Genomic DNA, 27614 nt, shown 5'->3' on the forward strand with positions numbered 1-27614 from the left:
TTAAATCAATTCTGTTAATTAGAAAAGAACAAAAATTTTCTTTAATGAATAAGTTTGTAAATTTAAAAAGCTTTCTGTGGTCCTTTATTTAAAACTTTTAAAAGCAGAGTATTATTATTATTCTAAAAGAGAGGAGAGTTGATCTGAGACCAATATAATACTGGAAATTGCTGAATAAAAAAATGCAATGTTATTTCTATAGGCAGCCCTTAGAGTTTACAGACAAAGCAGTCAGAATGCAAACAGGTCAGCTTCAACATTCTGAAGCTGTGGCAGCCAATTTGCTTTTTCCCCCTCTATGTTTCCCTAGATATAGACTATAGCACTAACTGCAGAGTGGTCTTGAAATTAATCCAATGACACAGGGGGATATGACTGAATTTGGGACATCTTGTGTTAATGTTAGAGGGATAAAAACATATTCTTAGATATCACAAAAACTAGTAATTAGCATTCCTCATTTCCAAGTACATTATATTCAAGACAAGGTAACATTCATTCACCCTCAAGCAATCTGTAAAATGACAGTGGTTTATATATTTCCACGTAGGTGAAAAATGATTTTAAACTAGCCAAAACTTTTAATCATCTCTTAATCAGCTTTTCTGTCACATTAAATTTCATTTAAAATGTCTGAAAAGAATAAAAGACAAAGATTTTTATAACTCACTTTCCCACATGCTCGGCAGTGGTGTCGCCGTTTTGTAAATGTAAATTTGACTTGGCAGTTCATACAGTTTGGAGCTTCTGAATCAGGAACCCAAGTAGGTTGTTTCTGGCCCAAAACCATGCCTTCTTTGCAAGTGTTTACAGGTAGAGATTCTTCATTCACAGTTACAAAAGTGGATCCACCTTCAAAATTACTTTCTATATCGATGTAATTAGAGTTGAAGCTAACCTGAGGATCAGTTGTAGAATCGGTAGTACAAGTGGTTGGAACAATCATATTTGCTATGCTGGGCTCACTTTCAGGCGTATTTGGAACATCTGGTTTATTTGGTTCTTTTGAACCCCTTGGTCTTGATGGAATGTTAAACAACTGCTTTGGTCTGGCCCCTCCAACATGAACAGATTGACTGTTAATATCAGAGACTGATAATTCATTTGTAATCTCAGGTTTACTGTTAGATAGCCCTTGTTCAACTGGAACTGTACTTTTTTCCCCTAAAGAAAGGCCACCATTTTCTGTAGTATTCTGTTTATCAACTGTTTCACAAATCATATTAATGCCAGGACTTTCTCCAGTAGCGCCTGTTTCAGCATTGAAATATGTATTACTGATGTTCCTATCATCTGGGCCTTTCATGTCTATCTGAATCATTTGAGATTTTGAGTCACTCACACTTTCTTCAAACGATTTTACGTTACTGGTCTGAAGATACTGTTCAGTCAGAAAGGCATCAAGTTCAGCATCACTAATTAGTGCACCACTTTTCATGCCTTCATCAATATTAAAATAATCTAAATCTTGCCCATCAATATCATTGCCTGAAAAAGGGAGACTATCACAATGATCAGGAAACTCTGGGGCATTAGCACCAGAAGGCTCCATCTGAGATTCTGTAGCTGTAGAAGGATTTGCATTACCAGGGTGATCCAAAGACTCAACTCTGATTATCATCGGGTTGGACTCTACCTTTCTATTTCCCTGTTCCATTATGCTTTTACATTTTTCTTGTTTCAAAAGATTAGTCTCCTCCAATGGTTCCCCACCCAGAATAACACTCTTCTGTATTTCTTCATGTACTGGCACTGCATCTTGTATGTTGTCTTTGTGTTCATTCTGTGGTAAACAATCACCATGTGCTTTGCTTTCAATTAATGATCCACACAAAGACCCAGGTACTGGAAGACAGGTCAGTGAGGAGTATATTTCTTCACCTGAAACATGTAGAGCTGGAGAGGAATCTTGAGTTACATCTTGATTATCATCTTTAAGATCTGCATCTCTTGAGCCTTCTTTTGCAGACTGTTTTATAACTATAGCAGTCCTATCTTCCTGAAAGGCAAAGTCTGGTAATTTCAAACTTTCATCTTTTGCATTTGAATCATTTAAGTATAAATCTTCATTTTTTGGAAAACTGCAAGGCAAAGCACTTGTGCGGTCTCCTTCTACTAAACATTCTGTGGCAGCTATGACTGCCACATCTACTTCCTCTTTTACCAAACCATTATTGGCTTTCAGTAATTCACATGGCTGGTCCTTGTGCTGTAGACTGTCTTTGGCATCAAACATTTTGGAACTTTGTTGAGTCAAAGCAGATGGCATGTTAAAATCAACAACTGGTTCTAACTGATTAAAGATCTTTTTATCCTTTAAATTCTCTTTCACACTGTAATTACATGAATCTGAAGTTGCTGTATCTACTTTTGTACCCAATTCTTCAGCCTCACTAATTTCTCTGTTTTGTAATTCAGAGTTGACATCATTCTGTTCCTCTCTGACACGGTCCGCTGAAGCAGCACAAAGAGTTTCTGGCGCTGAAGATAAATCCAATCCAATCAAAGAATCTGCACTAGACTTAAAATCATCTGGCAATAACTGTTTAATATCTTCTTCACTATTAGTTACATGAACTAAGTTACCCATGTCACTTATCAGATCACAGACAGGTTTACTACATCGTCCCATATAGAGAGGCTGGATTTCATGTGAAGTGCCACCATCAACAGAAGAAAGGAGATCAAGTCCTGTTACATTTTTTTCATTTTGTATGGAAGCTAGTCCCTCAAGTGTTTTGTTAAGGGAAATCTTATTTGTTTCATAGCATGTTTCTGATGAGGCACAACAATTAATGCACTGTTGATCCTTTGGTAGCACTGAAGTCAGCTGTGAGGAAGCCAACTCTGAAGAAACTGAACAGTGGTTAGAATCATAGGCGTTTTGCTCATCTTGGTGATAATCTTGTTCATCTAATTAAAATAGAGATATAATGTTATTCAGAAAAGCCAAAGCAAAATTATCACAAATACGTTTTTTAAGACTCCTAAACTAACTAAACTTTTGTTTAGATCAGAAATAGATTACTCTCTTACAAAATTATAATAACTTCCAAAAGTAGTTTTATTTAAACTACTTGGGGCTTTTACTTTTCAGTGTAGATGTCACAGTGTGATAGAAGTTCCACTCAAAATAACTCAGTTGCAATATAAAAACCAGAGTGAAGAAGAGCTCAAAAACAATCCAACCTCTTGGTTCTCTCTCTGGTTTCCTAGTCTTCATTATTAGATGAGTAAAATATCTCATATTAATGAAATGCCAGTTTATATATAGTTTTTAAGCTGCTTTTAGCTGGCTCTTATGTTGATTTTTTTTAAGATTTTATTTATTTATTTGACAGAGAGGAATCATAAGTGGGCAGAGAGCCAGGCAGAGAGGAGGGGGAAGCAGGCTCCCCTCTGAGCAGAAAGCCCACATGAGGCTCAATCCCAGAACCCTGAGATCATGACCTGAGCCAAAGGCAGAGGCTTAACCCACTGAACCACCCAGGCCCCTCATATGTTGATTTTAAAGGTCTTTTGGTTAAATTTGTGTCTGTAGAGAAAAGTTTTACTTTCTTTATTTCTATTTTTGGCTATTGGTTCTATTCAGTGTAAGAACAGACTAGTATGTTATAATGAAATGTGAACTTACACAATATAACCATGTGACCAAAACTGAAACCAAATTTTGCTAAGAGTACTCTATATCTGGATAACTGAATCACAGACACTTAAAATTTCTTTAGTATCAAAAATTAAAAACCAACAAACCTGGATTCTGTTCAAAGTCATCAAGGAGTTTGTCCAAGTCACTGACTGCTGCTTTAAAATAACTATCCATCCTTCTTGTACACTTATTCAGAATTTAATCCTTATATGCCTAGAAAATAAAAAGTTATGAAAGTTTAATTCTCTAACATATAAATATTATGCCATCTACTGAATACCAAGAAACATAAGAAAAAGATACAAATTGCTTTGAGTAATCTATAATTTAGTTGGGGAAATTGCCTCCTTATATACAAAATGACATGAAAACCAACTGTAACAACATAACATACAACATAACATACAATACACTATTGTAAATTTTAAAAGACTTATCTAAGTAACTCATGTTATATAAGTTACATAAGTCAAAGAATTCATAATTGAAAGTTTAAAATAGTTATAAGTACCATATGCCAAATATAAGACAAAAATATAAAACACACTACATACAAATAAAAATACTTCACACAAAAACTTGTTTGATTCAACAGAAGTGGTACTTCAAATGCTTAGAGCTTTAGATGCTTATATCAGAACAGAAAAAAGATTAAAGACTAATAAACTAAGAGCAGGAGTTAAGGAAATAGAAAATGAACATACGAAAGAGGTACAAATAAATTAGTTTTACAAATAAAGTAGATAAACCAACTCCACAAATGAGCCTGACACCTTAAAGGAATCTATCAATGACTAAAGGGATAAAATCAAAAGGGCAAGGAGCCTAATTGATAGGGGGCTCTTACCATCTTAAATGGGACAACCAAACATCAAATGAATGAAGGCTACAAAGTACTGAACACAAATCAAATAGATAAAAAACCAAGAGATCACAAAGATACTAAAAACAAAAACAAGTAACACCATTCATTAGAGGGTTGCCAGGGCACAAACTCATTACTCTGAGAGTTCATATATTAAGGGAAAAGAGCAATAATTTATCCACCTCTTTATTTACAAAATGTACTTTAGACTAATAAAGTAGCTGCTGAGGGAAATTTCTTTAGATAAGAATTCCAATCAATAAATACAGATGGGTATTAAAATTTTAAAAATTATCTCTTGGAAATCCTTAATGCAACTAACAGACTAGGCAATGGTTATCAATATATTCTAGAAGTGTGAGATGAAAGGTTGGAGGGTAACTTTATAATGGTGGGAATAGGCAAAGACATCTGACTTCCACTAATCAATTTTACCATCAATAAATGTGGAAGACCCAAACATTATGTGCCTGGTGTGGAAGATACAACATCACATGTAATGTATTCCTGTCCCAAAAAACTGAACCTGAATCTAATCAAGCATTTAGAACTGTGTATTTATAGGAAATCCAAGCATAGAGGGACAAGTTAGGTGATATCAAAATAAAGCTATCAAAAAAAAAAATAAAGCTATCAGCTAAACCCAGAAAGTGAAAGACTCTACAGCAATGTCCCTTACATGGTCTCTGGCGAATGACCTTTAAAAAAAAAATTTTTTTTCCAATCTGTTCCATACTGTTACCTTTGTAAAGCTCAATAAAAACAATAGAAATTTTGCAGTAATACATACAAACAGAAAAACAGACATTATGAAGCACATGTGAACAGTTGCCTGGGATGAGGAATAGTAAGAAGTGAGAAATAGGGGTGCCTGGGTGGCTCAGTGGGTTAAAACCTCTGCCTTCAGCTCAGGTCATGATCCCAGGGTCCTGGCATCAAGCCCCGCATGGGGCTCTCTAATCAGCGGGGAGCCTGCTTCCCTTCCTCTCTCTCTACCTGCCTGACTACTTGTGATCTCTGTCTGTCAAATAAATAAAATCTTTAAAAAAAATTAAAAAAAAAGAAGTAAGAAAAACAAACAAATGAGAGTGTTTTACAAGATAGTTGCCATAAACTGAAAATACCTGAGGTCCAGAAAAAATAAGGATACTTTAAAGTGAGTTAAATAGATGTAACAATAGCTTAAGAGAAACCTGAAAGAACTGGAAAACCTAACTGAAGAAATGACCTAAAATGCAGTCCAGAAAGACAAGAAAAAGGAAAATATAACAGGTGAAGAGACATGGATGTAGAAGTCATCCATCATGGGAATGGAGTCCCGTACAGAAACTACAGAGCATGAAACAAGGATGCTTGAAAAGATAATCCTAGGAATTTTTCTAGACTTGATGAAAAACACAACTCAACAGATACAGGTAACTCATACCAAGCAATTTAAATAAAGAGAAATTCACAAGTGGCCACTCTGTAGTGAAACTTTTGTACTCCAAAGATTGAGTGCCCTTAGGAAAAGTTTACCTTAAAAGGAACAATAATTATGCTGGCAACAGGTAAACTTCAGAAGAATTTTCAGTAACAATGGTATGTCATCCTGATTTAACAAAGCACATTACTTATTTTACCTCTATTTTTAAATTGTGGTTATACCCTATATAATAGTATACAAAAACGCAGACACCAAAACAAACAAAAGGAACTTGGAGAAAAAGACAATGCATGAAACAGAAGAAAACTTCAAAGAAACTAATTAATATTCTCAGAAACATAACAATGCAACTATGACACAAGGATGGTAAGCCACAAATAAAGAATATATGGAGGGGGGAAAAGTGATCATGGAAAGTGATAGCAAAAGTCTTAAAATTCAAAGTGGAGCTGTTCGATGCAGTGAAAGCAGTGCTTAGAGAAACATTTATAACATAAGTGCACAGGTTAAAAAAAGAAAGATCTAAAAATCAACTGTCCAAGTTTCCACCTTGGAAAACTAGAAAAAGGAGAGCAAGGAGAACTAAACAAGTAGAAACAAAGATGACAAAGAACAGAAGAGAAACCAATAGACAAACAGAAAAAAAAAAAACCCAAAAAACAAAAATACTGAAACCGAAAACTTTTTTCTTTGAAAAAAATCAGTAAAATTAATAAACTAGGCTAATCAAGAAAAGAGAGAAACACAAGTTACCAGTATCAGAAAGAAAGAGGGGATATAACTACTGATGCTATGGACACTTAAAGGAAAATAAAGGAATATTATTAACAACTCTATGCCCACAAACTCGATAATCACATGAAATGAACCAATTCCTTGGGAGACATAAGCTACCAAAACTCACACAGGAAGAAACAGATAACCCATGGGCTGCCTGGGTGGCTCAGTCAGTTTAACGTCTGCCTTCCACTTGGGTCATGATCCTACACTGCAAAGGGCCTACTTTTCCCTCTCCCTCTGACTCCTGCTCTCCTTGCTTATGCACTCTCTGTCTGACAAATAAATAAATAAAACCTTAAAAAAAAAGAAAAAGAAAAAGAAAAAGAAACAGATAACCCAAACAGCTCTGTATCTCTTAATGAAACAGAACCAATAATTAGTAACCTTCCATAAAACAAATAACCAGATCCAGGTGGCTTCACTGGTGAATTTTACCAAACACTGAAAGAAGGAAGAAAAATATATTTCATAATCTCTTTCAGAAAAAGGAAGAAGAGGGAACCCTTCCTAATTCACTTGTAAGACCAGCATTACTCTAATACCAAAACCAAATAAAAACATTACAAGAAAGGCAAACTACAGACCAATATTGCTCATGAACACAGACATAAAAATCCTCAACAAAATATTAGCAAGTAGAATCCAACAATGTATAAAAAGAATTATATATGACAACCAAGTGGGATTTATCCAGGTATGCAAGGTTGGTTCAACCTTTGAAAATTAATTAATATAATCTACCATATCAACAGGATAAGAAGAGTTATATAATCATATTGATGGATGTAAAAAAAATGAAAAAAGGCATCTGACAACCTAACATCTGCTCATGATAAAAACTCTCGGAAAATTATGAGCAGAGGGGAACTTCTTCAATTTGATGAAGAGTATTTAGAAAGAACCTACTGCTAGCATTATACATTATGATGAGAAACTGGATGCCCTTCCACCAAAGACTGGGATCAAGGAAAGGATATTTTCTCTCACAAATCCTATTCAACACAGTACTGAAATCAAATACCCTCCCCCCACAGTGCAACAGGAAAAGAGAATAAAAAGTACACCATTTGGAAAGGAAGAAATAAAATTGTCTCTATTTGCAATGACATGATTTTCAATGTAGAAAATCCTCAAAACTCACCCCCTGAAATAGAGTAATGAATAGAGCATGGATACCAAGTTAATAACAAATATCAAATGCATTCCTATATATGAGCAAGTAACAACTGGAATTTGGAATTTTTTTAAAAATGCCATTTATGATATCACCTGAAAAAAATTAAATACTTAGGTATAAACTTAATAAAATATATAAAGGACCTATATGTGGAAAGCTACAAAATACTGATAAAAAAATCAAAGATCTAAATAAATGGTCGAGATATATTCTATTGTCAGGGAGAGGTAGACTCAATATTGTCAAGATGTCAGTTCTCAGTGCAACCCAATCAAGACGCTAGCAAGCTATTTTGTATGACTTAGGAAACTAAAAATTCTCAAGTGTATATGGAAAAGAAGACAGAATAGCCAACATAATGCTGAAAAAGAAGAGCATATTGGGACAACTCACTCTGATTTTAGATTTAGAAGGCTACAATAATCAAGGTAATATATGACTGGCAAAAGAATAGACATATACATCAATGGAAAAGAATAGAGAGCTGGGAAATAGACCCACACAACTACAGTCAATGCATCTTTGCCAAAGGGGCAAAGGCAATTCAAAGGAGAAAGGGTAGTCTTTTCAACAAGTGGTGCTGAGAAAACTGGACATCCCTATGCAAAAATATGAGCCTAGAAACAGACCTTACACCTGAATGTTTTTAAAATGGATAATAGACCTAAATGTAAAGTGCAATATTGTAACACTTCTTGAGGAAAACATAAGAGAAAATCTACATTAGCTTGGGTTTGGTGATGAGTTTTTAAATGTAAAAATGGCATGATCCATGAAAAAAAATGATTAAGCTGGACCTTCTTAAAATTAAAAACATCTGCTCTGAAAAGGGCACTGTTAAGAGAATGAGAGGAAAAGCCACATCCTGGAAGATAATATTTACAAGACACCTATCTGATAAAGGACTTGAATCCAGTCTACAAAAAAACACCTCATGTTAAATAATTAGAAAACCAAAGATCCAATTAAATGGGCAAAAGTTCCAAATAGACACCTCACCAAAGAAGATACACAGTTATCAAAGAAACCTATGATAAAACGCTCCACATCATTTGTCTTTAGGGACTACAGATTAAAACAATGATACCATTTTACATCAATTGCAATGGCTAAAATCCAAACAACTGACAATACCAAATGCTGCAAGGGTGCCAATCAGCAGGAACTCTATTTACTTCTGGTGGGAATGCAAAATGGTACACCCACTTTGGAAAACAGTTTGTCTCTTACAAAACTATAGTCTTACTATATGATCCAGCATTCATACTACTAGATATTTACCCAACTGGTTTATAAAGATTTACGTCCACACATGAACTTAGGTGTGATTGTTTATAATGGCTTTATTTATAAGGGCCAAAATTTCGAAGTATTCAAAATGACCTCCAGTAAGTAATTGATAAATAAACTATGTTACATTCATGCAATGGGATACTATTCAGGGATATAAAGAAATGAGCTAACAAGCCACAGAAAGACATAGATAGTTTTAATTATGTATTGCTACATAAAAGAAGCCCATTTAAAAAAATTTACACCCTGGGGCCATCTGGGTGGCTCAGTCAGTTAAGCATCTGCCTTTGGCTCAGGTCATGATTTCAGGGTCCTGGAACTGAGCCCCGAGTTGGGCTCCCTGCTCAGCAGAGTCTGCTTCTCCCTTTGCCCCTTCCCCACTGCTTATGCTTGCCCTGTCAAATAAATAAAAATCTTAAAAAAAAAATTTTTTTTAAATCTACACACTGTACGTAGGACTCCTGAGTCGCTCAGTTGGTTAAGCATCTGATCTCTTGGCTCAGGTCAGGATCTCAGGGTCATGAGCTTGAGCCCTGAACTGGGTGCCATGCTGGGTGGGAGCCTGCTTAAGATTCCCTCAGCTCTTCCCCAGCTGCTTGCTCATTCTCTCTACAACAAAAACCAAAAACCAAAAAACATCTACATACCATACCATTCTAGTTGTATGACATTCTGGAAAAGTCAAAACTACAAAGAGAGTAAAACATGTAAGTGATTGCTAGTGGTTTGGGGTAAGGGATAGGATGAACAGGTAAAGCATAGTGGATTTTTTTAGGGTCGTGAAACTATTTTGTACGATACTATAGTGATGAAAATAAGACATTAAGCATTTGTCAGGTTATAGCACAAAGAATAAACCTTAACATACTCAAATATTAAAAAATTATTTAGAAGAAGACTGGGTGATCTCAGAATGGAATGCAGAATGTGAGAAAAGGGCCAAATTTATTACAAACATATAAAACAACCTTCCTGAAAGGGGTGGAGGAATACAGTGCTACCTTTGGAAATGAGTGAGTCTGTAAAGCTGAAGATAAAAGGAACACAAGCATTGTGCTCTAGTTCATAAAGCTGTTTCCCAAAGGGTATGGGTTATCAATTCTGAACCACTACACACATATACTGGATTTAAAAGGAACTGGATGGCTGATGACAGGAGCCAGGTTTCTCACTGTTGGAAGGGAAGGTTAGATAAGCCAAAGAGAAGGAACCTAAAATGATCCACATGGTAATGGATTTGAACTGGAGACATTGGTATAAACTCATAGCTAGCTTTATATGGATAGAGATGGTTACATATCTGTCCTAATTTTTTACTTGAAATACTTACAGATATTAGTATAAACATGTATATCTCTTGCTCTGTTAGCTGACAGGGCCTAGAACAGGGCCTACTTAGCACCCAGAACATGGTTTCTCCAACAAAAGGAGCCAAGGCTCCTTGGAGAAATGGCTGATTCTATGACTGGGGCGGAAAATATACAAGATGAGCATGCCTCCCCTTCAGTCCTTCTCAGGGACCTACTAAAATATGTACTCTATCAACATGAGGGAGACAACAAGAAAGAGGAAGGGCTGAAGTCGGAAACAGGCTATTCAATACAGGGAGAGACAAATGCAATGCAAAGATCATAAAAGGACATACCTCAAAGACAGCCGTGCAACAACAGGCCTAGAGAGCAAGGCAAGAAGACAGATGCAGAGTGGTAGGCAATTACAGGAAAGATGTTACAAAACAAACAACAGACATTTTGAATCTACCAAAAGGAGATTTACATATCTTGTCTGAAGGGTTGTTAATAAAGTTATGGGTGCCTGGCTGGCTCAGCTGGTTAAGCGACTGCCTCCAGCTCAGGTCAAGATTCCAGAGTCCCGGGATAGAGTTCCGCATTGGGCTCCCAGCTCCATGGGGAGTCTGCTGCTCCCTCTGACCTTCTCCTCCCTTATACTCTTTCTCACTGTCTCTCTCTCACATAAATAAATATAATCTTTTTAAAAAAAATTTAAAAATTAATTAAGTAATTAATTAAAGTTAAAAAGGAAGGGTGCCTGGCTGGCTCAGTCAGTGGAGGGTCTTGATCTTGGGGTTGCAGGTTTGAGCCTCACACTGGGGGTAGAGATTACTTAAATAACATCTTAAAATATATAGGATACATTAAAAAGATATAAAACATACATTCATAAAGATACATAAGAGGTAGATAATACAGAAGAACTAAGGTAGGGACAGCCGGGTGGCTCAATCAGTTAAGCGTCTATCTTCAGCTCAGGTCATGACCTGGGATGGAGTCCAACATGGGCTCCTTGCTCAACAGGGAGCCTGCTTCTCCTTCTGCCTGCCATTCCCCCTGCTTGTGCACTCTCTCACAAATAAATAAATAAAATCTTAGAAAAAAAACAAAACAAAACTAAGGTAATTATAAACTAGGGAAAAAACCCAAAATATTATATTACAAACAAATAGTACAATATACCTGGCTTACCTGTACACATTATACACATGGTTAAATGATGTAAACACTAAATAGTCATTTAACTAAAAATTAGCATGGAACTAATCTGCAAATAAGAGGTGATGAAAAGTGCAGTGTTTAAAGGTAGAGGCTTGTGTAACAAACCTAAATTCTCATCTCCTATAATAGTAAATTGGTAAATAATACTTAAAACTGCAGTAGGATGGGGAGATAGCTGTGTAAGTAAGCAGGTTATTTAAAAACCTAGAGGTGAAAAGGAGTTGAACAAAAAATAAAGAGCTGAATAGTCTATTCACTCTGCAGGAGCCTTTCTCAGCAATGGTTCTTTAAGAGAATGAAGCCTTAATACCCTAAGGCATCCATTTTAGGTAAGGAACTACCTTCTTTCCAATGCTTGAAAGTGTTACTAGTTTGAAACCATCAAGGGGGGAGTTAAGGAAACAGCACTGCAACTTATGTTCCAGATGAGGAACACTGATTGAAAAAGGCTGCTTCTGCAGAGTGGGATTCAGGAGAGAGGACTGGGGCAAAAGATTATTACTTTTCATTTTAAGCCCTGTAGTCTTATTTTACTCTTTAAATTACATACAAGTATCCCTTTGATAAACATTAACATTACATTAAGAAATAAAATAGCAAAAAGTAGTAAAGGAACTCTGAATATAGAACATATTAAAAACATAAAGCACAGAAATGAGAATCATAGGAATCTAGAAATAGTCTCTCATTAGGAAAAAAACAATTTTTCTAAAAAAGTATGGAATTCATGAAATACCTATTTACAGAGTTATCTCTATACAGCACTGTACTACTAAGCTTTATGTCATCTGAGATGCCTAAAAAGGTACAGAAAAGGTAAGATAAATAATAACAGAATTCAACAATTTATATAAGATATAAGTACTGTATATGAAACCTTTTAACATGAAATTTGAAGCTACACATACTTCCCATTTCATTCAACTAAGATGTACTTAGTGTGCCAATAATCTACCACATACACTAAGAATACAAAAGGAATATAAAATATACTCCCTATTCTGAAGAAGTTTATTTATGTGTACATATGATAACCTATTTTATTTAGGTAATATTTCTACTCACCTGACCATTTATGTACTCTCAGATTTACAATAAAAAATTTACAGCATTTTACAAAAAATGGTTTTAAAGCATCTCTTCATGATTTAAAAAAAAAAGTGGCAGCAACATAGAAGATTAACCAGAAAACCAACAAAACCAATAGGAAGGAGACTACTAAAATGGTTCAGATGAGAGATGATGAGGGCAAAGCAGAAGGAAAGGAGATTATAGCAAAGTGGCTAAGGAGTGGGAAATTCTCGAGGGTGAAAGCAAGGGAGAAAGCTAGCATTACTACCAGGTTTCCATCATGGGTGACTAGGTAGACAGTGGTACCACTGACCATGACAGGCGATACAGAGAAGAGCAGGACTGAGGGAAAACATGAGTTCACATTTGGACTACTGTTTGCAGTACCTTGAGAACATCCTGGGGGAGATGTCCAATAGGCAGTTGAATATAAGGATCTGGAATGCAGGAGAAAAGTCTGAGATAGATAAAAGATTTGGGAACTGGCAACACATACCTGTTAATGGATGAGATCACCTAGGAAGAGAATATATAAAAGGACAGGAGCCTGACATCAGGTAACTAAAGATTACAATAAATGTCCCTCTGGATAAAACTTTCCCAGAGTTATAGGATAATAGCCAATATATAATGCTAAATGACAAAAAAAAAAAAAACCAAACTGCAAAACATCATGCACAGTACAAACCCATTTTTACAAATAAGTTGTTAAAAAAAAAAGGTATTAGCAAAGACACAGAAGAAAAATATGGAGGGCCAACACCAAACTGTTAACGATGGTATCTGTGATTATGCACGTCTTTCACATCCTCATTATGTATCTCTACAGTATTTTAGTTTTGTTTTGTTTTTGTAAGCAAAAACAAAATGCACTCTCACTAAATGCACTACTTCTGTAAAAGGAGAAAAGATAATTTTGTTCCTTTCCTAAAGAAAGTATAGTGCATATCCTTAAAATATTAAAAAAAATAATGAAAATCTGTTAGAAAAACACATTGACACTGGACTATAAATGGGCAAATAGTACAACTAATAAAATTATGAAAAAATATTCAAAGCACAATTGGTAGTATCAATGTAATATGAGTTAGAACACGTATCATTTGTTGCCTACTAAATCAGAACACAATTTTTCTTTTTAGCAATCTCTAAACCCAACATGAGGCTCAAACTCACAATCAAAAGTTGCATGATCAACTGAGCCAGTCAGCCACCCCCATAATTTATTTTTAATAGTAAAAGTGCTCAGTGTTTTTAAGAGTACGATAAAAAGAACATCTCATATACTACAGATAGGAAGTAAACGGGTATACCCTCTCATTAAAACAATGTGACAACATGTATCTACAGTTCCAAAGAGATTCCATTTGATATTAACAATTCTTTTTAAAATTTTAAGAAAATAATCCAAAGCAACTGAAAACATGCAAAGATATTTCATCAAATCATTAACTGAAACCATCTAAACCCCAATATTAGGACACAAAAGAAAATTACCCAGGCATCCAAAGTAATTCTACTTTTAGAGAAACAGTAGCAATTGTGTGGGGGAACACATCACAAATAACTTTCAACTTGAAATGTTCCTAATAGTGCAAAATTGCAGAAGAACCTAACAGCGTATTAATACAATAATTAAATCATCTTTCTCAAACTGATCTGAGGACCCCTGGAAGACCTCAGAACTTTTTAGGGGGTCAGTGGGGTCCTTCCTTTTCCAAACACCTATCTATGTATGGCTGGATTTTGCTAATGTGCTTTAGCAGACAAGATAACCCACCAGATTAAAGGGAGAAGCAAATAAGAGAATAAGAGAATGTCTTCTACAAAGCCAGACATTAGTGATCTGCAAAAATAAAAAACAATGCCACCCGTCTCACTAAATTTTAAATACATTTTTCAGAAATATTATTTAATTAAACATGTGAAGGGCTTTTAATGCATAATTTTTGGAAACTTTCTGAGTTTTAATTTATAAAATACTAAATATATTGCATTATAGAGACACTCTTTTAGTTCTCAATTTTTAAATTTGTAAAGGGATACTGAGACTCACTGGGTTAAGAAACTGTGATACTACCATATTATGTAACATTGGGATTATAATTAAGTGGGAACGGAGCTTTATCTGTAATGTAACTGTTTCAAAAGATATTTTGCTCATGCATTACTTGTATAATCAAACATCAAGTTATACTTATTAAGACTTTTAAAAACATAGGAAACACTTAAATTTAAGCAAGAAAAGCACGTAATCCAACTCTATAAAATCATTGTAATTAAGAAAATGCCACGAGAAAAAAACCTGGAAGGTAAAAAGTCAAAATATTAACTGTGGCTGATTATCTTTAAATGGTGAAATTATGGCTTATTATTTTTTCATAATCTTTATTATGTTAAGATTTTGTTCTGGACCCTAAGCATGCAGTTTAATATCTACGGGAGGGGGAAAAAGGGAGAAATGGGGTGAAAAAAGTACATAGTTTTCCTGGGTCAAAAACCATTACACTTCCGCCAATTCAGAAGACAACAGGCTCAAAATAATAATTTAAGGAAGCTAAATCGACGAACCAATTTCCTATTTTGTTAAATGAAAAAGATGTGTATGGGCACCTGGGTGGCTCCGTGGGTTAAGGCCTCTGCCTTCATCTCAGGTTATGATCTCAGGGTCCTGGGATCGAGTCCCGCGTCGGGCTCTCTGCTCAGCAGGGAGCCTGCTTCCTCCTCTCTCTCTGCCTGCCTCTCTGCCTACTTGTGATCTCTGTCTTTCAAATGAATAAATAAAATCTTAAAAAAAAAAAAAAAAAAAAAAAAAAAAAAAAAAAAGAAAAAGATGTGTATGGACTGACTGGTTTCCATACGAGTCAAACAAGAACACTCAGTCTGGAATAATTTGCTATCACGGTAGTACAAGTACGTTAATAGTTTAAAAGTTAGGTCATCTTTCAGAATTTTTCAGAGGTACCAAAGAAAGGGGAGAAAGAAAAACACCGCTGCATCCTTCTGTACAAAATGATGAGAAAATGCAGTGATGACAGAAAGGCAGTGATGACAGATTCTGCTAAAGTCGAGTCCTCCCAGTGCAGAAACTACCTCTCCGCGGGAACCACAGTCCCTTCAGGTAGGCACAGCCCCTCCCCTGGCGGGACACCCTTCTCCCTGCACCCGCCGCGGCCCCCTGGACGCTCCCCTATAGCCGACCACTCGGGGCGACTCGGGGCGACTCGAGGCTGTAGGGGTGGGTGGGACCCGGCAAAAAGCCGCTGAGATTGCCCTCCCTGCCCGGTCCGGCCCTCCATGCTCTACAGAGCGGACGCGAGGTTTGAGGGTCGTGATTCCCTGTTCAACTCTGCGGCCTGGGAAAGAGAACAAGTCGGGGGCCCAGGCTCGGCCCTTGGAGGAAAAGGAGGGCCAGAGCCGGCACCCAGGTCGACGGGTCCAGCGGCCACCCCGCCCCCTCCGTGAGTGCAGCAGGAGTGAGGAGAGGCCAAGTTGCCTGCTAATGGGGCTCTTACCTCCCCACACCCCAGAGGAGCTCTCTGGGGACTCGAAGCGATGCGGGGCAGAGGAATGAAGAGCGACCCCGGCCGGGAACCCCGGGGTGCGCTACGTCGGCTCAGGGTTTGTTTTTCCCCCCGACCTGTTGGGGCGGGGGGGGGGGGGAGAAGAGCTGAGAGCGCAGGCGCACAAGAGGCTTTCCTACGGCTCACAGCCCTCCTCCCTCTGCGTCCACGGCCTCCGCCAGGTCCCGAAGCGCCTGCGCGCTGCTCTGCGGAGTCCCGGCTGTGGGTGCCGAGCTTCTTACCGGAAGTGCCTGGGAAGGTTGTGGGATGATGAGGCAGCTTGAAGACCGGCTTTAGACGAGGACTCGGTTTCCCACTAGACGCCTGGAAGCCGGAATCGGGAAGCAGACTGCGTCAGTGTCCGGCTTCCTTTGCCCTTCGTTGACCTAGACTCAGCTTCCCCCGCCCCCCTCCGCAGCTGGCGCGGCGCACCGGCCTGTACCGGACACGCCTGCCGCCGGGCAGCTAACCAGGCCTGCTCCCCTGAAAGCCTTTTTGCTTCACACTGGCCACCCTCCTCTTCTTCTCGGCGGCAACAAAAATGCTCCCACCCACCCCTGAGCTGCAAGCCTTTCAGCTGACTGCCTGTTCCCAGCGCTGCTGCCCTTCCCTCTCGTTGCTTTAGTTCTGCTTTTCTAACAGTGACCACAAGGACAGCTGCCTCCCCGCGTCTAAGAACAAAAGCTAACCAACTGGAGAAATAAATGCTACTCATGCGATGTATGTTTGTGCTTGTTAAGCTTTACTATTTTTACAAGTTTTCTATAAATTTAAATGAGGGAAGAAGAGATAATCTCTATGGTAAGAATAATCCATCTGTTGCCAAAAAGTTTTACCAGCTCATAATTCATACTGGTCTTTAAAAAAAATTTCAAGAGTTAGGGAGAACGGGGTACCCAATTAATTCAGGGAGGTCATGATTTCGGGGACCTGATCCCCAGGATCCTGAGATGGAGACCCGTTTGGGGCTCCTAGCTGAGTGCAGCGTGGGCTTGACATTGTCTTTCCCTCTCCCTGTGATCCTCCGGTTTGTGCTTGAGCTCTCTCTCTCTCAGCTCTTTTAAAAAATTTCAGTTATATCAGTAGAATTCCATTCAGATGTGATTTATGGTGAAGGATTTAAGATTCAGTTCAAATTCTAAATCTGCAATTTGCAATTACAGTTTGTGATTGTTCAGAAATACTAAATCTTGATTTTTTTCTCTAGCCTTGATTTTACTAAAATGGAATTGTGTTGTTTTAGTCTAACAGTAAAACTTATTGATAGCGTAAAATAATTGAGCATCTACTATGTGACAGTCACTGCATTAGATGCTTTGCTTACATTATCTCATTTATTCCTAAGCAAGTCTACAAGTACAGTATGCATTTTCTGTATGTGTTAGGGGTTATTTACAGAGAAATAAAATGGGGTAACTGCCATTATGGAATCACCATATATACCAGAGACTCATATATACAAATGTTTATTTGGGATAGAAGGATTTATATAGAACTATTCATATAGTATAATACATACTTACATATGTAGTGTGAGGACAAAGAATTGAAACAAAACAGTGAGATCTTAGAGATTAATAGGAAAAATATACACATGAATGGTCGGTTCACAAAGCAGGAAATTTCAGTGCCTACTGTATATTTTACTAATGTTCAAACTCATTAATAATGAAATGAAGACAAAAGAGATATTATTTCCAGTGGATCTAATTAGCCAGTTCATTTAAAATGTGCATATATTCCACTGGTGAAGGTAGAGTGAAATGAGCACTCATCCTTTTGGGGATATAAATTAGGACAAAGATTTTTGAAAGTTATTTGTCAAATCAGAGCAAGAAATGTTCACATGATCTAAATTAATAATTTCCCTTCTAGAAATTTTAAGAACATATTGCAGAATACAAAGATTTATATGAAATAACAATAAAGTAAGCAAACTCCCCCAAACTAGAATGCCTTTCTTTTTTTTTCTTTTTTTTTTTAAGATTTTATTTATTTATTTGACAGAGAACACAAGTAGGCAGAGAGGCAGGCAGAGAGAGAGAGAGAGAAGCAGGCTCTGCACTGAGCAGAGAGCCCGATGCGGGGCTCGATCCCAGGGTCCTGGGATCATGACCTGGGCCGAAGGCAGAGGCTTTAACCCGCTGAGCCACCCAGGCACCCCTAGAATGCCTTTCATATAAGAATGCAATTATACTTTGTATCACATTTGTTTATGGGTATTTCCTCTGTACAGTGCATTGTGCTGGGAGTTGTAAGGATTACAAAAATGGATAATTCATGAAATTTGCCCTAAGAAGTTCACAATTCCATGTCATTCTCTTATTTACTAACATAAATAGTTGAGAGGTTGCTGCAATATAATAAAATTGCAAGCTCTTCTTGTAGCTTCTTTGTCAATTAAATTTCCTATGATTTCTTTCATTGATTGAAATGAAGAAGAAATCTGCACATGGAATGCAATGTCAACTAAAAATATTAATGAAAAAGAGTCCTTGCAAAGTTTGAGTAATACTTACTGGAAAACTCCATGTGTCATATTTGACCTCTAAAGATCCCAATTTATAACTAAATGATTTCGACTTCAGGAAATCATTCTAGTTGTAACTTTTTTGGCCAATTTATTCCTTAGACTTTAACTAATCATCACTTAGACCATAGCATTTTTTATTATTTTGAAAGGTAACCAGAATCTTGATTATTTTAAGAGGCTTAAATTCTACAGTAATGTGAACTTACAAAGCTCTTCCCTTTCCATTAGTAATCTGGATGGCGAAAATACCAGAAACAAATGAGAATAACAGTTACAATTATTCATTTGTTTCATGGCTGGTCTTATACTAACAAGCAATTTTAGAACTAGGGGTTCATTGCTCCCAAACACAGAAAGCGACATGGAACTGTTAACCATTAGGATTTAATGCTATCTAAACATGTTAGATAGCATTAAATGTTATTAGGAAAATAACTTTTTAAAAAAAATTATCTGCTTAGGGCCACTTAGATTAGCTATTTGGAGCAACGTCACTAATGAAGAAATGGTTATAGTTTTGGTGATTATGAGAATCAATTTTTTTAAATGCATAGAAAAAGTTTGGAAGGAAATCCACTAAAATACTGATTATCTTTGGAAGGTGAAATTATGAGTGATTTCTCCTCTTTCTTTTTAGTTTTTTTATATTTTCCAAGTGTTTACAATGAGAACATATTACTTTAATAATCCAAGGAGAAACTAGAACACTTTAAAAAAAGTATTTCTAGGGGCGCCTGGGTGGCTCAGTGGGTTAAGCTGCTGCCTTCGGCTCAGGTCATGATCTCAGGGTCCTGGGATCGAGTCCCGTATCCGGCTCTCTGCTCAGCAGGGAGCCTGCTTCCCTCTCTCTCTCTCTGCCTGCCTCTCCGACTACTTGTGATTTCTCTCTGTCAAATAAATAAATAAAATCTTTTAAAAAAAAAAAGTATTTCTAAATTTATAATTGAGTCAACCAATTATTTCACATTCCTTATGCAATCAATACATTGCATACTGGATACAGTCTACTGCATGACTATGGGTCATTAAGAGTGAAATGACCCAAAAGGATGTTAAATGTCTAGATACTGTCTTAGAGGTGGCAACAAGATACAGTTATCCCCAGGACTCATATATGATACAGCTTCAGCGTAATGACACAGGTTCTCTTAGCAAGGAAGTCAGAATTCTTTGCCAAGTATTTTTAATTGTCTCCTCTGGGCAAATGATGGCAATGTATTTCTGGGCCCCTTGTGGTTGAATAGAGCCATGTGACTGATTCAGGCAAGTGAACTGTGAAAAGTGAGTGACATGTGTCTTTCTAGACTGGGTTCTTTTTACCCACCAGTGTAAGATATTCTAGAACTCACTTCCCCTCTGGCACAGCAACAAACAAGACTTGATACTGTGGCTTCTCCATCAGTGTGAGTGTTTGAGAGACTCCAGTGAACAGATCACTTTTAGAATAAGAAGTAGGGGGCGCCTGGGTGGCTCAGTGGGTTAAGCCTCTGCCTTCGGCTCAGGTAATGGTCTCAGCGTCCTGGAATCGAGCCCCACATCGGGCTTTCTGCTCAGCAGCGAGCCTGCTTCCTCCTTTCTCTCTGCCTGCCTCTCTGCCTACTCGTGATCTCTCTCTCTCTCTCTCTGTCAAATAAATAAATAAAATCTTAAAAAAAAAAAAAGAATAAGAAGTAAACTTGGTTATATGCCACTGAGATTTTGGGGGATGATTTGTTACTGCAGCATAGCTTAGCCTGTCATGGCACATGACATGTTTCTATATTTTCTATTAAGTCATAAAACATGTCAATAAGAAAAGATTTTCAAACTATTAGTTGCTTTTATGTATCTAAGGATAGTCACATCAGAATTCATCTGCAAATATTTTAAAGATTGAGACATCATTATTAGTACACAGTTACACTGATTTTATATTTTGAAGCTGGCATAAGGAAACTTGCGAGAGTTCAAATGTGTTCAGATGGAATCAACAGTTTCAGGCCCTCAAAAGAGAGAGGAAATAACTGTTGATGATCCAAATCCACCGCCAGTTAGCATGTAAACTGGAGGCAGAAAGAGAACTGAAATTCAAATCAAATAAGTGAAATTAATTATTCTCCTTGTCAGTTGCTTGAACAATATTTTTTGAGAATAAGTTCAAAACAAATGTTAATGTGCTTTTTGAGTTACATAAGTTTAACGCTGTGCCGTAATGAGGAGGAAAAAATGAACTGTGGTTATCATCTTCTCTCCTTATGAATATTTGAGAAAAGAGATCACATTTCCAAACATTGGGAGAATTTTAGCTTCCTTTGGCTGGAGAAAAGACAAGGAACCCACTCTTGGTGGCAGAAAACAAATCTTGCAGGCATATAATGACCCTCTCAGGAACTTGGTGATGAGAAGCAGGATCTGAAGTGAATGAGAAATCCCCTGTGAGATCCATCTCTGAGCCAAGAGGCAGGCTCTGGGGCTCTACAGCAGCATCTCGCAGGCAACAGAGCAAAGGCAAAGATGGCTAAATTCTGAAGAAAAAGGAAGCACGACCACCTTATTTTGATGATACAGAAGTCCAGGATTATTGTAGGACCTACCCAAGAAAGGGAAGGGAGTTTCAAAAATGATTGGTTGAATTTTCCTTCCAACTTCAGAACAGATTATATTTGATTTAGGGAATAAGAGAATGTAGTATTTCTTTTATCCTGGCATTGTGGAATAAAATTCGTGCCCAGCGTATGTAATTTTATAATATTGATCTCTCTCTCTCTCTCTCTCTCTCTCTCTTTTTTAAAGTGACCTCTACACTTACTGTGGGGCTCAAACTCACAACACCGAGATCAAGAATTGCATGCTGTACTGACCCACCCAGCCAGATACCCCTCTAATAGTGATCTCTTGGTTTAAAAAAAAAAAAAAAAGGTGTATAAGCAGAATAGGAATCCTAGCCCTTATTATGAGAGGTAATAATGTTTTCTTCAGGTTTTCCCCCCCTTTTTTTGCAAACAGATTGGGTAGTTAGTTCAAAGTGAACTTTTATATATACTTTTTTTGACTTCTTCAAATCAAGAAAGAAATAGTGAAAACCAGAAAAATCTTTTCTGCACACTTTGCAGTGTGCCTTACTATTAAAAAAAAATAGAATTATGGGGTGCGTGGGTGGCTTAGTCAGTTAAGCATCCAACTCTTGATTTTGGCTCTAGTTATCTCAGGGTTGTGAGATTAAGCCCTGTGTCAGGCTCTGCGTGGGGTGTGGAGCCTGTTTAAGATTCTCTTCCTTGGGGCACCTGGGTGGCTCAGTGGGTTAAGGCCTCTGCCTTCAGCTCAGGTCGTGATCCCAGGGTCCTGGGATCAAACCCCATATCGGGCTCGGCTCAGCAGGGAGATTGCTTCCCCCCTCCAACCCCTTGCCTGCCTCTCTGTCTGCTTGTGATTTCTGTCTGTCAAATAAACAAATAAAATCTTTTTAAAAATTTATTTTTTATTTTTTTAAATTTTTAAAATTTATTTTCAGCGTAACAGTATTCATTATTTTTGCACCACACCCAGTGTTCCATGCAATCCGTGCTCTCTCTAATACCCACCACCTGGTTCCCCCAACCTCCCACCCCCCGCCGCCCCTTCAAAACCCTCAGATTGTTTTTAGAGTCCATAGTCTCTCATGGTTCACCTCCCCTTCCAATATCCCTCAACTCCCTTCTCCTCTCTAACTCCGCTTGTCCTCCATGCTATTTGTTATGCTCCACAAATAAGTGAAACCATATGATAATTGACTCTCTCTGCTTGATTTATCTCACTCAGCATAATCTCTTCCAGTCCCGTCCATGTTGCTACAAAAGTTGGGTATTCATCCTTTCTGATGGAGGCATAATACTCCATAATATATATGGACCACATCTTCCTTATCCATTTGTCCTTGAAGGGCATCTTGGTTCTTTCCACAGTTTGGCGACCATAGCCATTGCTGCTATAAACATTGGGGTACAGATGGCCCTTCTTCTCACTACATCTGTATCTTTGGGGTAAATGCACAGTAGTGCAATGGCAGGGTCATAGGGAAGCTCTATTTTTAATTTCTTGAGGAATCTCCACACTGTTCTCCAAAATGGCTGTACCAACTTGCATTCCCACCAACAGTGTAAGAGGGTTCCCCTTTCTCCACATCCCCTCCAACACATGTTGTTTCCTGTCTTGCTAATTTGGGCCATTCTGACTGGTGTAAGGTGGTATCTCAATGTGGTTTTAATTTGAATCTCCTTGATGGCTAGTGATGATGAACATTTTTTCATGTGTCTGATAGCCATTTGTATGTCTTCTTTGGAGAAGTGTCTGTTCATATCTTCTGCCCGTTTTTTGATATGATTGTTTTGTGTGTGTTGAGTTTGAGGAGTTCTTTACAGATCCTGGATATCAACCTTTTGTCTGCACTGTCATTTGCAAATATCTTCTCCCATTTCGTGGGTTACCTCTTCGTTTGGTTGACTGTTTCCTTTGCTGTGCAGAAGCTTTTGATTTTGATGAAGTCCCAAAAGTTCATTTTCGCTTTTGTTTCTTTTGCCTTTGGAGACATATCTTGAAAGAAGTTGCTGAGGCTGATATTGAAGAGGTTACTGCCTATATTCTCCTCTAGGATTCTGATGGATTCCTGTCTCACGTTGAGGTCTTTTATCCATTTTGAGTTTATTTTTGTGTACGGTGTAAGAGAATGGTCGAGTTTCATTCTTCTACCTATAGCTGTCCAGTTTTCCCAGCACCATTTATTGAAAAGACTGTCTTTTTTCCACTGTATATTTTTTCCTATTTTGTCAAAGATTATTTGCCCATAGAGTTGAGGGTTCATATCTGGGCTCTCTACTCTGTTCCACTGGTCTATGTGTCTGTTTTTATGCCAGTACCATGCTGTCTGGGTGATTGCAGCTTTGTAATAAAGCTTGAAATCAGGTAACGTGATGCCCCCAGTTTTGTTTTTGTTTTTCAACATTTCCTTAGCGATTCAGGGTCTCTTCTGATTCCATACAAATTTTTAGATTATTTGCTCCAGCTCAACAAATAAAATCTTAAAAAAAAAAAAAAAGAATTATGGATGCAGACTTTTACAACACAAATTAAACTGCATGCATATATACACATATAATGTGTGTTTATATATATAGTTAAGCAAGTTAGATATATATGTATAGTTAAACAGGTTAAAATATATACACACAGTTAAATAGCTTAAAACAAAGTATGAAAGTATGCATTAAATATGAAGAGGAAATCATCATCAGCTTCATATTCCCTCTTAAAGTAAGGTTTTCCAAGATTGTCTACTATGAATCGCACTCCTGGGTATTTACTGTAAAGACACAAATGTAGTGATCTGAAGGGTCACGTGTACCTGAATGTTTATAGCAGCAATGTCCACAATAGCCAAACTATGGAAAGAACCTAGATGTCTATCAACAGATGAATGGATAAAGAAGATGCGGTACACACACACACACACACACACACACACACACACACACAATGGAATACTATGCAGCCTCAAAAGAAATGAAATCTTGCCTTTGGCAATGACATGGATGGAACTAGAGGGTATTATGCAGAGCAAAATAAGTCAATCAGAGAAAGACAATTATCATATGATCTCTCTGATATGAAGAATTTAGGCAGAGTGCAGGGTTTGGGGGTAGGCAAGGAAAAAAATGAAACAAGATGGGATTGGGAGGGGGACAAACCATAAGAGACTCTTAATCTCACAAAACATACAGGGTTGCTGCAGGGAGAGGGATAAGGAGAGGGTGGTTGGGTTATGGACATTAGGGAGGGTATGTGCTAAGGTGAGTACTGTGGAGAGTATAAATCTGATGATTCACAGACCTGTACCCCTGGGGCTAATAATACATTATGTGTTAATAAAAAAACTAAAAATTTAATTAAAAAATTGTCTGCTATGATTAACCAGTGATACACAAGGAGACTGGATAACACAGGACCACATTTCCTCATGTGGCATTTTCTCTCTATTATGGTCATTTCCATGCCCATTTCCTTCTTAACCTCAAGGACTCCTGGACAGGATACCTGGTCTTAAATTAACCCTATTATTTTTTTCTTCAATGACTTCTAATCCATCTGAATGATGGTTTGTCATTTCTATTGCAGTCTGGGCTTGTCTTGCTCTCCTTTTATATATAGTTAGATTTAGATTTGGCTAAGGATATTAGTAGCCTTCAACATATTAATGACTTAAACTAGATGCTTATTTTTCTTTTGCATTAACATCCAGATACCAGTGGTCTAGAGCTGCCATGGAATTCTCTTCTATGAAGTCAATGCAGACCTTGGATACTTCTAGTTTGTCACTCTATCATCTGTGGCCACTATCCTCAAGGTCACCTCATGGTCCAAAATGGATCTTCAGCTCCAGCAAGAAGGCATGGTGGGTCAAAGGGTTCATGTAAGCTGTTTCTTAAGGAAAGGTCTCTGAAGCTGCAACAGGATATTCTTTCTCAGATCCATTGATCAGAACTTACTCTCTTGGCCACATACAGTTGCAAGGGAAGAATGGGGAATTGTCTTCATTTTGGGAACGCCTGTGCCCAGCTGGAAAATCTAATGGAAGAATGGCTATTGGAAGGAATTAGCAGTTTCTGCCACCCTCTATTTGAACCATGGTGCCATTGAGAGCTCCCTTGCTGCAAGAACACAGTAATATTTTATCAAACAGCATGGATCTGTGCAGGATTGGAATGATTATTGTAACTCCAGAATAAAGGCCAACTTTTCAGTCACACTGGAGCACATTATTAATGATTACATTGTCAGCATTTAATCTTCACCTGCAATGTTAAATACAAAAACCTTTCCTCCACCCTTCTCTTTCTTCCTCTCATCACATCTTTAGGAGTAACTGCTCTTGCTGACTCACTTCTTCACCTCTTTTATTTATCTTCAACCTTATTCAGAATGGATTCTCCCTAATTAATCCACTATTCTTGATAAGGCCAACAGTAAACCCATAAAACTAAATTAATCAGGTGTTTTTCTGTCATCTTCCTTGGCTCCTCAGCGTCTAGCAATGCTGGTGTTTTCTTTTTCTAGAAATCCTCTCTTCTGTTGAATTCCATGACACAAATCTCTTCCAGAGTCTCCTTGTAAATACCTTTTGTGAGTTTTTCCTTGATCACAACACAAAATAATGGATCTCTAAAGTCCAGTTCCAAGTTCTTCTCTTTTCTGCTCTTAGACATAAATGAATTTATCCACTGCAGCCTTCAATAGTCACTGTGTGTTGAGGATTCCCCTAGGCATAGCATGTGAGTAGCTATTCAAGTGTTAGAGGAAATCCAAATCTACTTCCTAAGGAAAAGAATATAACTGATTTTGTCTACTAATACCTACTCATATGACCTACTTACATGCAGAGTTGAAGATCTTCTATGCTACCATGCATACCATGTTCTACCAATCAGAACCCATCATCAACTACTGAATACCTATATTCCTAGGTCTTTCTCGATTTTACATTTGAATTTTCTGCTAGTGAACACTTCATATCTTAGATTTAGCTGAGAGAAGTAGTTCTTGAGAAATCATGTATGGTAATTTTTTTCCCTTGGATTAAACCACATTTTGAGAAGGCACGCTTCAACTAAATTACTTAGCCCCTTGCAAAATCACCAACATGACATTGAGTTTTAATTTTAAATTCCCAGCTTTTATTAAAGTTATTATAACAGTCATAAAAAATTGTATCTTGTTTTTGTTATTAAGAAAAACTAGGCCATTTCATTCCTCAGTGAGGTCATTTTATTGTTCTTTATGTCTTTTGTCAGAAATTGCTATTAGAAATTTAAAACCTGAGTGATATATGTATTGAGGAATAGGAATGCTTCTTCCTATCTGAAAGTTATAAAATCTGACTTATTTTGGTCCTGTTTGAGTTTGATACTGGCTGCCAGGAAGTTAAAAGGCAAATCAAATGATCAATCACACTAAGTCCATCACCATTATAATCACTTTCTACTTTCTTTCATGATTGATTTTCTGTTTCTATTTTATTGTATATAAACAGATACATGATAGATAACAGATAGATCTCCCTTAGGATAAGCCACATAAAAAATCTGTTAAGGAAAGATTTTCTTTTCTTCTCCTGTGTTGTATATGTTTTTTAATGTTTATAGAAATTTCTCCATTTCAGAGAGTCATTGTAAATATGTAAGAAATATTGGAATGAGGATAAAAAGTTTAAGAAATTTAATAAGATACTTAAGATTACTCTCTTGGAATTTGAATACTGCAATAACAAATATTTAAAGTATTCTAAATTTCCATTTAATCTTCTTAGAAAATGATCAACAAATAGATTTAAAGTGTGATTTGATTTCCATTACTAATTTACACGTCATGAATTCTATTGAATAGGGTAGATTAGAATGGTTTTATATATTGAAGACTTAGCAAAGACACAATCTCTAAAGAATATGAACTGCTTTCTTTAAATTGCAAGATCTTTTCAACTGTAATTTTCTTCTCCCAGGCTGTTTTTTATTTTTCCTAGGAAATGCAAAAAAGCTCAAATTCCCATAAAATTTTCATGGGTTTATAAAGCTAAAAGCATTTTTTAAAGGGTTATTGCATTAAAAATGTCTTAAATTAATTAGACCATACATTTTAAAGCAGTTTTTAGATTTACAGAAAAATTGAGCAAAAAAGTACAGAGTTCATATATATATTCCTGTATACTCCCTCTTCTCTTACCTACAGCAGTATTTCAT

The 27614-nt window shown here is 37.1% G+C and overlaps 1 protein-coding gene and 1 long non-coding RNA gene across 7 annotated transcripts in view; one reads left to right on the forward strand and one right to left on the reverse strand.

Annotated features, from left to right (window-relative positions):
* Positions 1–16712, reverse strand: part of ZFYVE16 (zinc finger FYVE-type containing 16) — a 48900-nt gene extending 32188 nt beyond the window's left edge. For 3 of the 6 annotated variants that reach the window (XM_045074492.1, XM_045074496.1, XM_045074497.1), the window contains exons 1-4: positions 16290–16523; positions 13162–13211; positions 3754–3862; positions 671–2913 (exon numbers count right to left, since the gene is read on the reverse strand). In XM_045074492.1, coding sequence (XP_044930427.1) covers positions 671–2913; positions 3754–3823 — 2313 coding nt within the window. In that variant the 5' untranslated portion in view covers positions 3824–3862; positions 13162–13211; positions 16290–16523. Of the gene's footprint in view, positions 1–670; positions 2914–3753; positions 3863–13161; positions 13212–16289; positions 16524–16579 lie in introns of those variants that run through there. The other 3 variants (XM_045074494.1, XM_045074495.1, XM_045074493.1) reach the window with 3 other exon arrangements.
* The window catches only part of LOC106007264, a 70217-nt gene extending 44592 nt beyond the window's left edge, over positions 1–25625 (forward strand). The window contains exons 5-7 of the long non-coding RNA XR_006605024.1: positions 15724–15895; positions 16520–17138; positions 25121–25625. This is a non-coding gene — a long non-coding RNA (uncharacterized LOC106007264). The remainder of the gene's footprint in view (positions 1–15723; positions 15896–16519; positions 17139–25120) is intronic.
* The last annotated feature ends 1989 nt before the right edge of the window (positions 25626–27614 follow it).

The sequence above is a fragment of the Mustela putorius genome, unplaced genomic scaffold (genome assembly GCF_011764305.1).
Source record: "Mustela putorius furo isolate JIRA1106 unplaced genomic scaffold, ASM1176430v1.1 tig00537350_pilon_pilon_pilon, whole genome shotgun sequence".
Classification (NCBI taxonomy): Eukaryota; Metazoa; Chordata; class Mammalia; order Carnivora; family Mustelidae; genus Mustela; species Mustela putorius.